Genomic DNA, 15592 nt, shown 5'->3' with positions numbered 1-15592 from the left:
CCCTCCAGCCTTTCCACCGCAGTACCACCTCATGTCAGGGGATCACTTACAACTTCTGCAGGAGGAAGTTATGGCCCTCTTGGCCATCGGGCGCGTTCCTGGGCCAGAAGTAGGATGTAGTTGCTACTCCCACTACTTTCTGGTACCCAAGAAGGGCAAAGGAGGCCTACGCTCTATCTTGGACCTCCGGAGCGTCACGGCTTCCTCCGGAAGGAGAAGTTCAAGATGCTGACTTTATATCAGGTGCCTGGCTGCCCTAGACCCTGGAGACTGGATGGTAGTGTTGGACTTGCAGGACGCATATTTCCACATCCCCGTCCTGCCGGGCCACCGGTGCTACCTGCGGTTCACGGTAGGCCACGAGCACTTTCAGTTTACCGTGCTCCCCTTCGGCCTCACCAGTGCCCCTCCGGTGTTCACGAAAGTGATGGCCGTGGTCACAGCTTATCTGCGCAGATCAGGGGTTTGTCTTCCCCTATCTTGACGACTGGTTGTTGAAGGCAGGTTCGCCCCAGACAGTTGTCTCCCACCTCCAGACTACGGCCGACCTCCTGCACTCGCTGGGGTTCTCCATCAACGTGCCGAAGTCACACCTGTGCCCCTCTCAGAAGCTTCTTTTCATCGGAGCGGTTCTGGACTCTGTGCAGTCTCGGGTTTATCCTCCCGAACAGCGGGTTCGGGATATTCAGGCTCTGATTGCTATCTTTCAGCTTTTATCACGAGTTTCGGTCAGGTTGACACTGCGGCTCCTGGGGCTGATGGCCTCCTGCATCCTACTGGTGCATCACGCCAGGTGGTGATGCGGGCTCTGCAGTGGTACCTGAAGTTTCAGTGGGCACAGCATCAGGGCAACCTGTCCGACCACGTCCTGATCTCGGAGGGTACTGCGAGTAAGTTACAGTGGTGGCTCACGAACCGCGATGGGGTCAGCGGCAGATCCCTCTCCCTACCCGAGCACGTGGTGGTGACAGATGCGCCCCTCCTGGGATGGGGGGGGCCACATGGAAGAGGCGGAGATCAGAGGCCTCTGATCTCCAGCGGAGTCCCGGCTCCATATCAACCTTCTGGAGCTGCGGGTGATCCAGCTTGCACTGAAGGCATTCCTTACCTCTGTCCGGGGAAGTGTAGTGCAGGTGTTCACGGACAACACCACCGCCATGTGGTACTGCAACAAACAGGGCGGGTGGGGTCGTGGACCATTTGTCAGGAGCTCTACGCCTCTGGACATGGCTGGAACACCAGGGCGTCACCCTGGTGGTTCAACTCCTGGCAGGTTCCCTGAACGCCAGGGCGGACGAACTCAGCCCCCGGTGTATGATGGATCACGAATGGCGTCTGAACTCAGACGTGGTGCAAGGTCTCTTTCGGCAGTGGGGAGAGCCTTAGTTAGATCTATTTGCCGCCGAAGAGAATGCGCAATGTCATCAGTTCTGCGGGTTGGAATTTCCAAGGCGGCACTTGCTCAGAGACGCTTTTCTTCGTGAGTGGAGCTGCGGTCTGTTGTACGCCTTTCCGCCTATACCACTTCTGCCCAGAGTGCAGAAGATCAGGAAAGACCGGACCCAAGTCATCCTTGTGGCTCTGGACTGGGCACAAAGATACTTGTATTCCGAGCTACTCAGCATGTCAGTCGATCCCCCGGTTCGCCTTCCTCTTCAGGAGGACATTCTGTCGCAGCAGCAGGGGACGGTCCTCCACCCAAACCTGTCCAGTCTCCACCTACATGCATGGAGATTGAGCGCTGACAGTTGAGGCCATTTGACTTTTCTCCTGAAGTCTGTGATGTGATTATGGCAGCCAGGCATCCCTCCACAAAAACGGTATACGCCTGAAGGTGGAACAAATTTGTGGCATGGTGCACAGCAAAGGCTGTGGATCCACTTTCTGCCCCCCTGTCAGAGGTTCTCCTCTTCCTTCTTTCCTTTGCCCAGCAGGGCTCTGCTCTGGGCACTATCAAAGGCTATCTCTTGGCCATTATTGCCTTCTTAAGGCTTCCTGATCAGCCTTCTCTTTTCAAGTCCCCTGTTGTTAATAGATTCTTGAAAGGCATCATACACATGTTTCCTCCTGTTCCCTTCGTGTTGCCTCAGTGGGATTTGAACCTTGTACTTACATATCTTATATGCGCTCCCTTTGAGCCACTTTATAACTGTCCTCTTTGTCTTCTGAGTCTTGAAACTGCATTCCTGGTTGCCATCACTTCTGCCAGGAGAGTGAGTGAGCTCCAGGCTCTGTCTTCTAAGCCTCCTTTCCTCTCTGTCCATCCGGACAAAGTTGTTCTGAGGACTCATCCTTCTTTCCTGCCAAAGGTGGTTACAGCCTTCCATATCGGGCAGTCCATCACCTTGCCCACCTTCTTTCTGCAACCCTCGAAGAAGGAAGACAGGCTCCACCGTCTGAACTCAAAACGTGCGCTCTAATTTTACCTAGACCACACATGCCAGTTCCGGGTGGACGACCAGCTCTTTGTTGGTTACGTGGGCGCTAAGAAGGTACGGGCGGTGCAGAAACGAACCATCTCTCGTGGGCGTTTTGTGCATCAAGGTCTGTTATTCCTTGGCGAAGAAGGAGCCTCCTGTGGGTCTGCGCGCCCATTCCACTCTGGCCACGGCGGCTACTACTGCCCTGGGTCGGGGAGTCCCCTTCCAGGACATCTGTCAGGCAGCTACGTGGGCTTCGCTGCACACGTTTGCTAAGCACTACTGCCTGGACAGCCAAGTCCGGAGAGATTGCTTTTTGCCCGTTCCGTTCTCCAGGACTTTCTGGTGTGATCTTGGTTCGCAGACCCACCACCGGGGTTGGTATTGCTGGGATATCTATTCTAATGTAAGGAATCTAACACTAACCTGTTTCTTTCAGATGCACAAGTTACTTACCTTCGGTAACGATATATCTGTAAGAAAAAGTAGTTAGTGTTAGATTCCTTACCGCCCCACCCATCCTCCCCGTTCTGCGAACTGATATCTAGGGTTAAGGTATCTCCCTTTGAGGGCCCTAGTTTCATGGCACCAGTGTCGGTTTCTTGCATGGCTCTGCGTTCCTGGCGCGGAAAGCTATGTACAGAACTGACGTCCGCGAGCGCGGGCGGCGTCTAAGTACTCTGACGACGTCATCCCGGCGATCACGACGCCGACGACGGACGCGGAGCTGCAGACGACGCCTACTGACGCGCAGGGGTACTGCTGACAAACTTTCTGGGTCCAGTCTGACGCCTGGGGATATTCTAAGGTAAGGGATCTAACACTAACTACTGTTTCTTACAGATATATCGTTACCGAAGGTAAGTAACTTGTGAGTTTTGCATAGAGGAAGGAAATAAGCAAATTGCACTGTAATTTAGCTGCCACAGGGGCATACATTTCAAGTTGACCGAGTATAGTCCATGAGGGTCTTTTTTTAGTGGTATAATGCTAGAGCGTGCTAAGAAAAATTCCAGCTTCTCCTTTCGTGTAGGTATTGTTTAAGAAGACTGTATTCCAGCTTTGCCTGTGCTAGGTCTTATGCTTTCTCCAGATTGAGACTGATATAGTCCATACAATACATATTACTTGAAATTGGCGCCCACTAATTAATGTTTCGGCTTAGGCTTGAGTGAGAATTAAAGAGCTGTTCAGAGTTTGCTTGTAACCTCGTCTTCCATATCGCCTAGGAGAAGAGGCTCAGTGCATTATCCAATCAGAGTGAAGGGTCTCACATCTCGAGCAGCACAGCATCAGCAGGGCAGAGGGAAGAAGTAGAGGGCAGCCGGCAGAACGGTCCAATAACATTGGACATTTGGAAAGAACCTCGTAAGGAAAAAAGCCAGTTGCCAGAAAAGGAAGTTGTAGCGGAAGATGAGATCATCCAGGAGGATGAATTGGAGGCGGAGTATAGTGAGGTAAGTGAAATGCAAAACTTGGGTATGTACTCGTTCATGATGCAACCCCAGATGTCTGTTGAATATTTTCCACATTCCATAATCAAGGATTTTATTGAAGTTGACCAAGACTGTACACATGTTCATATTCACCTGGCACATTACCCGTGGTCAGATGTCTGAAGCACCTACAAAACTCTCAGGATGAAAGGTTGAAAGCAGATGTTGGATACACATAGCCTTCCTGAACTGTCTGATTCACTCCCAGGTCAGATGCACCTATAGATCTCGATGAATGATAGGATTCATGCCTTGTCAGACACACCCAGAGATCCCCAAGAAGAAAACAATCTAGTCCCGGGTCGACAACACCGAGAGAGTTCGGTAAATGGTAGGCTTCAGCCCTAGGCCATAAACACCTAAAGGCCTCCTAGAAAAGTGTTCTTCAGTTCCATGTCATACATATTTGGAGAACTCGCAGAACAGGTCAATTATAGTCAATTATACATGAGCTTCCAGAAAAAGGATTTCAGACCCAGATTTGATTTACCTAGAAATGTCATGGATTCGTGGGATTAAGTCTTTGTTCGGATTCAAGTTGAGTTCTCAGTACAGTAGGATTCAGGCCCAGCTCTATATATTCCTCCAACTAGGATTTATTCCAAGGTTGGATAAATGGATAGAATTCCATCCTAGGTCTGGTACACCTAAAGAGTTCCCGGAATATTCATATTGTGCTTCCTGCTGCATACACCTAGACATCTCCCTAAACAATAGTGAAGTCCAGTATCTGATATACTCGAGGAAATGTTTCTGAATCATAGGGCTCACTCCATGAGAGCCCAGCTGCCCAGGGATGCCTGCTTGCTGCTCGACCGAGTCCTGACCTTCCCGAGGTGTCCCGAAGACTGTGGTCAAAGGGGTCTCTGGTCTATCCAAAGAAAATTTACTTACTTGCAGGAACCTCTGAGGCAGCTGAAACAGGGAGACCAGCTGACCATGGCAACTGGACCTGCACAGCACTCGCTGCTTCATTTAGAGAGATAGAGTCCTGAGGGCGGAGACGACCCCCGGCACTCGTAGGTACCAGGGTCGCCCCAAAAATACTTACTGCATATCTTCAGTATCATGCATACCCAGCTTCAGGTTTACTTCTTGGCTGGACAGCGGTACAGGATAAAAATTAGGAAAAGACCCTGACATTGCTGACCCGACAGGTAACTGTCTCCCTCTACCCCAGCGGTCCCTATAATTGGCCCCCAACCTCTTGTCACCCGTCCAAGTTAAGAGAAGTAGCCGTACTAATCGGTTGACTAAAAACTGCTAAACGGCTAACAACGATATTTGCCTTTCCCAAGAGTGAACTACAGTGATTTAATTACTTAAAAAAATTAACGTCTCTGGTTTCCCTATCAGATGGGCCATTTAGCGGTCTATGTTGAGAGAAAAATGCAGTCTTTTTATAAACTGGTGTTGGTTTTTTGTATTGTTTCTTAGTTACTGACTGTTTTGTTACATCTAAATGTTTTACACTTGTTAGTTTGATTACGACTGACTGCTTGGATTAAGACTGGCTGCTTTGATTTAGACTGGCTGCTTTGATTTAGACTGGCTGCTTTGATTTAGACTGGCTGCTTTGATTTAGACTGACTGCTTTGATTTAGACTGACTGCTTTTATTAAGACTGCTTTGATTAAGACTGACTGCTCTGTGCCACTGCTACCCGGGGCTGAGGTAAGGCGTTTATTAAAGGAACTTAACTGGACCGGAAAAAGAATGTGACATTGATACACGGTGAAGTCCCACAACCACACCAGATAATCCTCTTTCCTACAAATTCCAGAAAGGCGACACCTCACTGCATTTATAGACAATTGTGGTATTTTTTTACTCCCCCTTTTAATTCAAATCCCTTGCATATTTACTGCAGAAATCAAGGTTACATGTATTTAAAAACTGCTTGTTTTCTATGTACAAGTACACAAGCCTGTTACTCTAGGGCTGTGATACAACACGTTGTATTTATTACTTGGCAACAGCATACTTTTGTTTTGCATTTTAAATGCCGAATTGAGTTTATGGTGCCGGCAGAGACTCCTATTTGCTGGTGGTTAGCATGTGTATATCACCATTCTTTATAATGTTTGGACCCTGTTTGCGCCATTTTACATTCAGACTAAATCGATCACAATGTTGGGACAGTTGCGCCACAACTGTGCGCGTCTCCTTCCACGCTGTGCTTTGTCCCTCATTAAGGCTGGTTGCCGGCTGTGTAAAACCCAGAATTGGTGATGCTTCGTACAGTACGTCCAGTGAGCTTCTTTTATCAACTCCAGGCAGCCGATAAAAGGAGTATGAAAGATGTGGTTGCTAACCACTGTAGAGACAAGATAACAGAGGTTTCACCAGTGTTCCCATTTGACAAAATGGGGCAATCCTGGTCAAAGGGTTATTACAGCATATTTCCCTGGGTCCAGCCAGAATCTGGATAAACAGTGGCTGTCGGCTCCTGGATACCGTTGGCTCCCCTTCATTACCAGCACTGGGGCAAATCATTTTAATTTTCCGTGTGCCAGGATCAATATTCGAAGTTCATATAAACAGGACAAACATTAGTATGAAACACTTTCTTAATGTAAACACATGCATTTATGTAGAACTGTATAAACTGATGCGCATCCGTTTTTGGTGACTTTTGGGCGCAGCAGACTTTTATAAACCCCTAATCCAAGCTACATTGTGCAGAATAAACTGTAATTCGCCAAACTTATCCAGTATTATGGGTATCTTTCATAGATTCACATGCCTGAATCATTCCCCGTCGTCGGGGTAGGAGTCCCCGGTAAATAACAATAGTAATGTCACATAGACATATACTTAGTACTAGGCCAGAGGCCTCACATTAGTAGCCTATCTAGGTCCTTATGTAAAAAGGACCAAACTTTGGCCAGGAGCCAATCAGCTACCATCACCCTTCTCACCTTCCTGGAAGGAGCCCTAGTCCCTCAGATTTTCTACCGCACGTCGTGCAGAGGAGTCTCCACTGAGCTCTGCTCAGGTTTTTTCCTATATCTTTGGTTTTTTTGCCTACTTTTTCTTCAGGTTCAGTTGGAAAAGGAGTATTAGTATTTAATATGTCTACTACTCCTAAAAAAGGACTTTTTAGGCCATGTGCCTCATGTAGTAAAATGAGGTTACACATAGAGGACAAGCATGAAGAATGTTTGTACTGCCTCTATCCTCAGCATTCTGCCAAGGAATGTAAGATTTGTCGCACTCTCCCGGTCAAGACTTTGAAAGACAGGGAAGGGCGACTGCTTCTGTGGCTCCAGAGACTGAAGGACAAGGACCAAGTCTCCTCAGGTGAGAGTGAGTGTTCCTTCAGAAGTTTCCACTCCTCTCCTAAAAGGCCTCGACAGACATCTCCAGGTCAGTCTGCTGTGCCTCCTCACAAGAAGCCAAAATCTATGGAGGGTCATCCTAAGGTCAAGCCTTCTCTTCAGATGACAGCCTTCAAAAAGCCTGCTGTGGTATCTTCTGGCCTGCCTGTGACGATGTCGACAGTATCCATTTCGACATCCACAGCGTCTACTTTCTCCATGGCTTCCACTGCCACAACGTCGTCGACGATGGGTAGGTCAATACCTTCTGTTATTCCTCTCACAAAACCGTCGACGACGCTCCCGTCGACGTCTGCAAGGCTTCCAGCGTCGACGAAAAACCCATCGTCGACGTCTAGTTCATCGTCGACGTCTAGTTCATCGTCGACGAAGACTTCATCGTCGTCGAAGCCACCGTCGACGAAGACACCGTCGACGTCGAGACCGTCGACGAAGACTTCCTCGTCGACGAAGACTACACCGTCGACGAGGACACCGTCGACGAGGACACCGTCGACGAGGACACCGTCGACGAGGACACCGTCGACGAGGACACCGTCGACGAGGACCCCGTCGACTAGGACCCCGTCGACTAGGACCCCGTCGACGAGGACACCGTCGACGACGACACCGTCGACGACGACACCGTCGACGACGACACCGTCGACGACGACCCCGTCGACGAGGACACCGTCGACGACGACACCGTCGACGAAGCCATAGTCGTCGACTTCTGCAGTGTCGACGCCGCCGAGGGCATTGTCGTCGACGTCGACGAGGACATCATCGACGTCGATGCAGTCGACTATGAAAATGTATGATAAAATGTCAACTATTGTAGACGCTCCATCAGACGCTACAATGAATCTACAATCAAAGGGCTCTCCATCACTGAAGTATTCCTATACCCATTTTAAGATGTCATCATGCATGGTGACACCAGAGATGACTTCACCTAGCAAAGTCCAGCAACTGCTGCCAACGCAGTTTCTAGAAGCAGAAGACCCTGACGTGGAGAACATGTTTCCCATAGCATCCAGTCCCTCTCATCTTAACATCAAGGTTCATGAGAGTTCAGACTGTGAAGATCTTGAAGAGGTGACAATTCAAGAAGAAGTTCGACAGCATACCACTGTTCAGCCTATGGTATGCCTTCCGGCGTCAATCGTCTGACCTACAGTTTCTGATTTCAGACTATAAGCAAAGATTTCCGTCTTCTGCTCCTGCTTCAGGGGTGCCAGCACAGCAGGAAGCTCCAACCCCTCAACGTCGCCAGCGACCACCTCCGCTGGTTGTGCATCAGGAGCAAGAGAAATTGCCTCCTCAAATTTCTTCTGAGGAGGATGAATATGAGGAAGAAATGAGACATGATGAAGTCCAAGATGAGGAAGGTGAAATACATGATGAGGATTCTGATAACGCCAACCAGGATCCGGCATCCCCAGAGCAAGTACAGGATGATTCACCCCCTGAAGATTTAGGGGGATTCCATAATATAGTAGGGAGAGCGGCTGCAAGATTCAACATTCAAATAGCTTCGGAAACGCAGGACTGTTTCCTCCATGACTTTAAGGAATCCTTCAAAAGATCTGTTCGATCCATCCCAGTAATCGATTATATATGGGAGCAAGGACTTAAAATTATGAAAAATCCTTCCTCTCTCATTCCAGTGCCGGCTAGACTTGAAAGGAAGTACAAAGCCCCAGACACTGCTCCCGCATGTTTAACTGGCCAAACTAAACCGGACTCAGTCATATCACAGGCCGCTCAGCAGAAGTCTAGCAACCCGTCAGCGGCGATAACAGCGCCTCCTGATAAAGAGGGGAGAAAACTTGATGCCATCGGCAAAAGATTTTCTTCTATGTCCGCCCTATCAGTCAGGGCTGCAAATTCTCTAGTATTACTAGGTCGCTACAATCGACAGATTTGGGCAGATATAGCCCCATATCTAGAGGAAATCCCAGAAGACCAGAAAGAAGAGGTTAAGAAAATTTTTCTGGAGGGCGAACGCTCTGCCTCAGAAATGATCGATGTGGCCTTGGATATCGCTTCCACAGGATTTCGTCAACTGGCAGGAGCAGCGGTTTTGAGACGCCAGGGCTGGCTAAAAGCCACAGCATTCCGGCCTGATGTGCAAGCCAAAGTTCTAGACATGCCATTTGATGGAGAACTGCTCTTCGGTGAACATATCGATGATATGCTGCAAGGTATTAAGAAGGATACCGACACGGCGAAAGCCTTAGGCACCCTACAATACAAAACTAATTCCTTTCGAGGATCCAGAGGTAGAGGGCAGCAGAATCGAGGCAGCTATCAAGGTTACAAGTCCGCTTTTAACTCTTCTCAGCAGTACAAGCCTCAATATCAGCAGCGGCAGCAACAAGGACGAGCTTCCTACAACAAGTCGTCCTTTCGAGGGAAAGGAGGAAAGAAGGATAATTACAGACGCCAATGACTGCTTTCTCCAGCATGCCTCCACCTCTTCTCCACAATTCGCAGTTGGAGGCAAAATTACCAACTTCCTTCACAATTGGAAGCAAATTACAACAGATCGTTGGGTGCTGCAGTTAGTTCGCTTCGGACACACTTTGGAGTTTGTAGAACATCCTCCTCCGAACCCACCATGTCCTATGCAGCACAAGAATCTACGCCTACTTCAACAGGAGCTCTCTCTAATGCTCCAGAAAAGAGCAGTGGAAAGAGTTCCTCGAGGTCAGAAGGGGAGAGGATTCTATTCCCGATTCTTCCTGGTCAGAAAAAAGGAGAAGAAGCAATGGAGACCAATACTGGATCTGAGAAACCTAAATGTATACCTCAAGAAGCAGTCCTTCCGTATGGTTACCCTCCAGGAGGTACTACATCTACTCAACCCAAAAGACTATATGGTATCCTTAGACCTCCAGGATGCCTATTTTCATGTCCTCATTCACAGGAGTCATCGACAATTTCTGAGGTTTGCAGTGGCAGGCAGGCACTACCAGTTCAGAGTTTTACCATTCGGCCTGAAGTCAGCTCCACGCATCTTCACGAAGTGTCTGTCACCAGTAGCGGCATACCTTCGCCAGCATCATCACCAAGTCTTTCCCTACCTAGACGACTGGCTCATCAAAGCTCCGACTCGGTCAGGCGTAGCCAAGTCCTCTTCGGCCTGCCTTCATCTATTCAAAAATCTGGGCCTAACACTCAACCAGGACAAGTCAACTCTCCAACCGTCACAACGTCTCAATTTCCTGGGAGCAACGTTGGATACACAACAAGAGAAAGCCTTTCCTTCCAGAGAACGTCAGGTCAAGCTGAAGACTCTGGCTGTCCACATTCAGGCCAAACAGAGAGTCAAAGTTCGACTATTCAAATCATTGCTAGGAATGATGTCTTCCAACATTTTTCTCATTCCTCACTGTCGCCTACACATGCGGCCTCTACAGGAAGCCTTAACAAATCAGTGGATCCAATCTACAGGGTCTTTCGACGACTGGATCAGGATCACTCAGGTCATGAAGAAAGCTCTGAGATGGTGGCTTCTGGGCGACAACTTAAACAAGGGTCTCCCTTTTCTTCTCCCAGTCTCTCCTCATGTGATAACCACAGACGCTTCCCTGGAAGGATGGGGGGCGTTCCTGCAGGAAGTGCAAGTACACGGTCAATGGTCAGTGGCAGAAAAACAACTCCACATCAATCTGCTGGAATTGAGAGCAGTGCGCCTGGCACTTCGAGCATTTCTGCCCCGAATCAGGAACTCCCCAGTGCTTGTGAGGACGGACAACACCACCACAATGCACTACCTGAACAAGCAGGGGGGTACTCGATCCAGGACGTTGTCTCGAGAATCTCAGCAAATTTGGATCTGGCTGGTACAACACGACATTTCTCTGCGGGCAGAGTATGTCCCAGGAGTAGACAACACCCTGGCAGACTCTCTAAGCAGGCAGCGTTCACTTTGCCACGAGTGGGAGCTCGACCAGCAGACGCTCGACTCGGTGTTCTCCCGTTGGGGCAAACCTCACCTGGATCTCTTTGCGACGGAAGTGAACGCGAAATGCCAACATTACGCAAGCTGGCTTCCCCAGAAAAGGTCCCTAGGGAATGCCTTTTCGATGACATGGTGCAACGTCTTTGCTTACGCTTTTCCACCGTTTCCCCTGATCCCCAGGGTTCTCCGGAAACTGAAAGCAGAGAGTTGTACCATGATCCTGATAGCCCCAGCGTGGCCGCGCCAACACTGGTATACGGAGCTACACCTTCTATCGCTGGAACCTCCAATTCTATTCAGGACATGCCCACATCTCCTCACAATGAACCAGGGACAAGTCCAGCATCCGGATCCAACATCTCTAAAATTATCAGCTTGGCTCCTGAGTTCAGAGAGTTCCAGTATTTAGATATTCCACAGGAATGCAGGGCCGTCTTAGCCCGGGCTCGGGCTGAAAGTACTAGTAAGACGTATTCCCTCAAGTGGAAAAGGTTCTGTTTGTGGTGTAGAGCTCAGAATTTGCATCCGTTCACTTCTACTCCAGCACAAATTCTGCCCTACTTGCTCCACTTGGCCAATTCTGGACTGGCACACGCTTCAATAAAGGTCCACCTGGCGGCCATATCCAGGTTCAGACGATCTTCGTGTGGAGCTTCCTTATGGACCAACAGACTAATCAAACAGTTTCTGAAGGGATTATTCAGATCTTTCCCTCCAGTTAGAGCGCCTCCACCTACATGGCAACTGAATGTGGTTCTAGCTCAACTAATGAAACACCCGTTTGAGCCAATCCACAGAGCAGATCTAAAATATTTGTCATGGAAAACAGCTCTTTTGCTGGCGCTCACGTCAGCAAGGAGAGTGAGTGACCTGCAGGCCTTTTCTGTGCAAGACCCCTTCATCCAGTTCAAGAACGACAGGGTCATTCTACGGACTAACCCTAAGTTTATACCGAAGGTTCCGTCCTCTTTCCATCTCAACGAACCTATTGTCCTACGATCTTTCTTCCCGAATCCATCATCTGCGGCTGAAAGATCTCTTCACTCATTGGACCTCAAACGATGTCTCAAATTTTACCTTCACAGGACGGAGCAATTTCGAAAGTCCAACCAATTGTTTGTTGCATTTAGCAGACCCAGGAAAGGCTTAGCCTTAACAAAACAGAGCATTTCCAGATGGATTTCAGCGGCCATCGCCTTCTGTCACCAACAGGCGGGCCACCCTCTGCCTTCAAAAGTACGAGCACACTCCACTAGAGCGGTTTCCACCTCCATGGCGCTCTTTGCTGGGGTATCCATTGTCGACATTTGCAGGGCGGCGACATGGAAGACACCACATACGTTCACGAAGCACTACTGCTTGGACTCTGAACTTATGAAGGATGCAGCAGTGGGACAGGCTGTCCTACGTCATCTATTTCATTAGTGGTGAGCCTTCTTCCTATCATCCCACCTTCCAGGTAATTTATCGCACATTTCTTATCAGGTTGTGAGTATCATGTAAACTGTGTAACAACTTACGATAAGATTACTATGTCTTTACGAATGTATTATGCGAAATGTGCTCATTATTGCTTGCTATTCTGATTCAGGCATGTGAATCTATGAAAGATACCCATAATACTGGATAAGAAATGCGTTACTTACCTGTAACAGCAGTTATCCAGTATTGGTATCTTTCATAGATTCACATGCAACCCACCCACCTCCCCTGGAAGGGCTCACCTTCTCCCTTTCAGTAGGTACTACTTAGCACTGTGCTTACGAAAATCTGAGGGACTAGGGCTCCTTCCAGGAAGGTGAGAAGGGTGATGGTAGCTGATTGGCTCCTGGCCAAAGTTTGGTCCTTTTTACATAAGGACCTAGATAGGCTACTAATGTGAGGCCTCTGGCCTAGTAATAAGTATATGTCTATGTGACATTACTATTGTTATTTACCAGGGACTCCTACCCCGACGACGGGGAATGATTCAGGCATGTGAATCTATGAAAGATACCAATACTGGATAACTGCTGTTACAGGTAAGTAACGCATTTCATATTCAGTTATCTGTCTGTGTACAAGGTGAAATACCTGACTTAGTTTAACAGTTGGGTTTAATCTCGAATACTGATATTTATTCAGGTGGAGCTGACCAGGTTTTACCACTACGAAAATTGCAAGAAACACTAATGAATTGACCCTCCCGCCACCCTCTAGCCTCCTTTTAATTCGCTTGAGTAATTAAAGTGTAGCATAGAGAGAGTTACAGATTATCTGTAAATGCGCAACACTGTCATTTCAGTTTCTAGGATTTATGTTTCGGAGTTAGTTTTTTAGGTCGAGCTATTTATAGCTCTGAACTATTGCAGGGGAAACAACACTCTTGAACAAGCAGATTCCTCCCAATGCATGTTGTCTACTGAAGCGTGACGCCTCGCCAGGCGCGCGCTTGGCCTCACACCCCATCCCCATATGCTCGTTCCCTCCCACTCGCTCGCTCCCTCGCCCCCCACCAAGCTGCTCCCCTGCCCCCCGCCATGAGACTTCAAAGCAATGCGCTGAATGCTCTGAAGTGATTGTTTTTCATGCGCTCTGCAGGTCACCAATTGCGGCCGCTAGCGCTTTCATTCCTATCACTCCCCCCTCTCCTACTTCCCCTCCTAGCTTGTTCGAATCCCGCACACCTCCCTTTCTGCCTGCGCCCATCCCTTGTGCTCGTTCCCCTGACTTTTCTTGTTGGCTCCCACTCACTTTTAAGTCATGCGGTGCCTTTTACTAACTGCCAGTCCTTTCTGGGTATTGCTCACTGCATGCTCCGATCTCTCGCTCTGTCTCCCCATCCCATTCACGTGGCTTCTCTTCCCTTCCCTCCCCTTCCTCTCTCACTTGGCCTGTCGACCTTTCTCTGCTTGCATTCGTTCACCCTTTCTCCACATCATGATGCTGCCACCACTTCCCCAATGTGTTTTGAACGATTCTGGCTACATCTAAGCAAGGTACCAAACGGACAGGCTCTCCTCTCTGGCCTCGGTCGGTGGTCTTTTTGCTGGTTTATGTACCTGTGAGTTTCTGAACTCTGCACATCGCCTGCACCTCCCCCATCAACCCCTGCACCTCCCCCCCCCCCACCCCCACACTACAGAGCACGTCTCATGGCTGTGCTTTCACTTTCACGGCCGCGAGGCCATGTCTCTTTCATGGCCAATGATTGTTTTTCTAGCTCCTCTTGCGGCGAACCAACGAGCTCACACAACCCCCCCACACACAACCCCCCCACACACAACCCCCCACAAACAACCCCCCCACACACACACAACCCCCCCACACACCACCCCCCACACACAACCACCCACACACAACCACCCACACACAACCACCCACACACAACCACCCACACACAACCACCCACACACAACCCCCCACACACATACCCCCCCACACATACCCCCCACACACATACCCCCCACACACTAACCCCCCACACACAACCCCCCACACACAACCCCCCACACACTACCCCCCCACACACTACCCCCCCACACACTACCCCCCCACACTACCCCCCCACACTACCCCCCCACACTACCCCCCCACACACTACCCCCCCACACTACCCCCCCACACAACCCTCACACACACACAACCCCCACACACAACCCCCGCACACAGACCCCCGCACACAGACCCCCGCACACAGACCCCCGCACACAGACCCCCGCACACAGACCCCCGGCCCCACAGACCCCCGGCCCCACAGACCCCCCCCCCCACAGACCCCCCCCCACAGACCCCCCACACACAGACCCCCCACACAAAGACCCCCCCACACACAGACCCCCCCACAGACCCCCCCCCCACACAGACCTCCACCCACCCCCCCACACAGACCCCCACCCCCCCCACACAGACCCCCACCCACCCCCCCACACAGACCCCCACCCACCCCCCCACACAGACCCCCACCCACCCCCCACACAGACCCCCACCCACCCCCCCACACAGACCCCCACCCACCCACCCACACAGACCCCCACCCACCCACACAGACCCCCACCCACCACCCCTACCACCCCCACACAGACCCCCACCCACCCCCCCACAGACCCCCGACCCCCACCCACCCCCCCACACAGACCCCCCCCACCCTCCCACACAGACCCCCCCCACCCCGACCCCCCCACCCCCCCACCCCGACCCCCACCCACACAGACCCCCCCAACCCCCCCACACAGACCCCCGACCCCCACCCCCCCACAGACCCCCGACCCCCACCCACCCCCCCACACAGACCCCCACCCACCCCCCCACACAGACCCCGAGCCCCACCCACCCCCCCACACAGACCCCCACCCACCCCCCCACACAGACCCCCACCCACCCCCCCACACAGACCCCACCCACCCC

The 15592-nt window shown here is 50.5% G+C and overlaps 1 protein-coding gene across 24 annotated transcripts in view; it reads left to right on the top strand.

Annotated features, from left to right (window-relative positions):
* The window catches only part of SCRIB (scribble planar cell polarity protein), a 668035-nt gene that overhangs the window by 352666 nt on the left and 299777 nt on the right, over window positions 1-15592 (top strand). For all 24 annotated transcript variants that reach the window (XM_086966382.1, XM_086966383.1, XM_086966358.1 and 21 more), the window contains exon 14: window positions 3650-3877. In XM_086966382.1, coding sequence (XP_086822508.1) covers window positions 3650-3877 — 228 coding nt within the window. The remainder of the gene's footprint in view (window positions 1-3649; window positions 3878-15592) is intronic.

Source organism: Lissotriton vulgaris, chromosome 4_1, assembly GCF_964263255.1.
Source record: "Lissotriton vulgaris chromosome 4_1, aLisVul1.2, whole genome shotgun sequence".
Taxonomy (NCBI): Eukaryota; Metazoa; Chordata; class Amphibia; order Caudata; family Salamandridae; genus Lissotriton; species Lissotriton vulgaris.
This window is presented reverse-complemented; position numbering and strand designations above follow the sequence as displayed.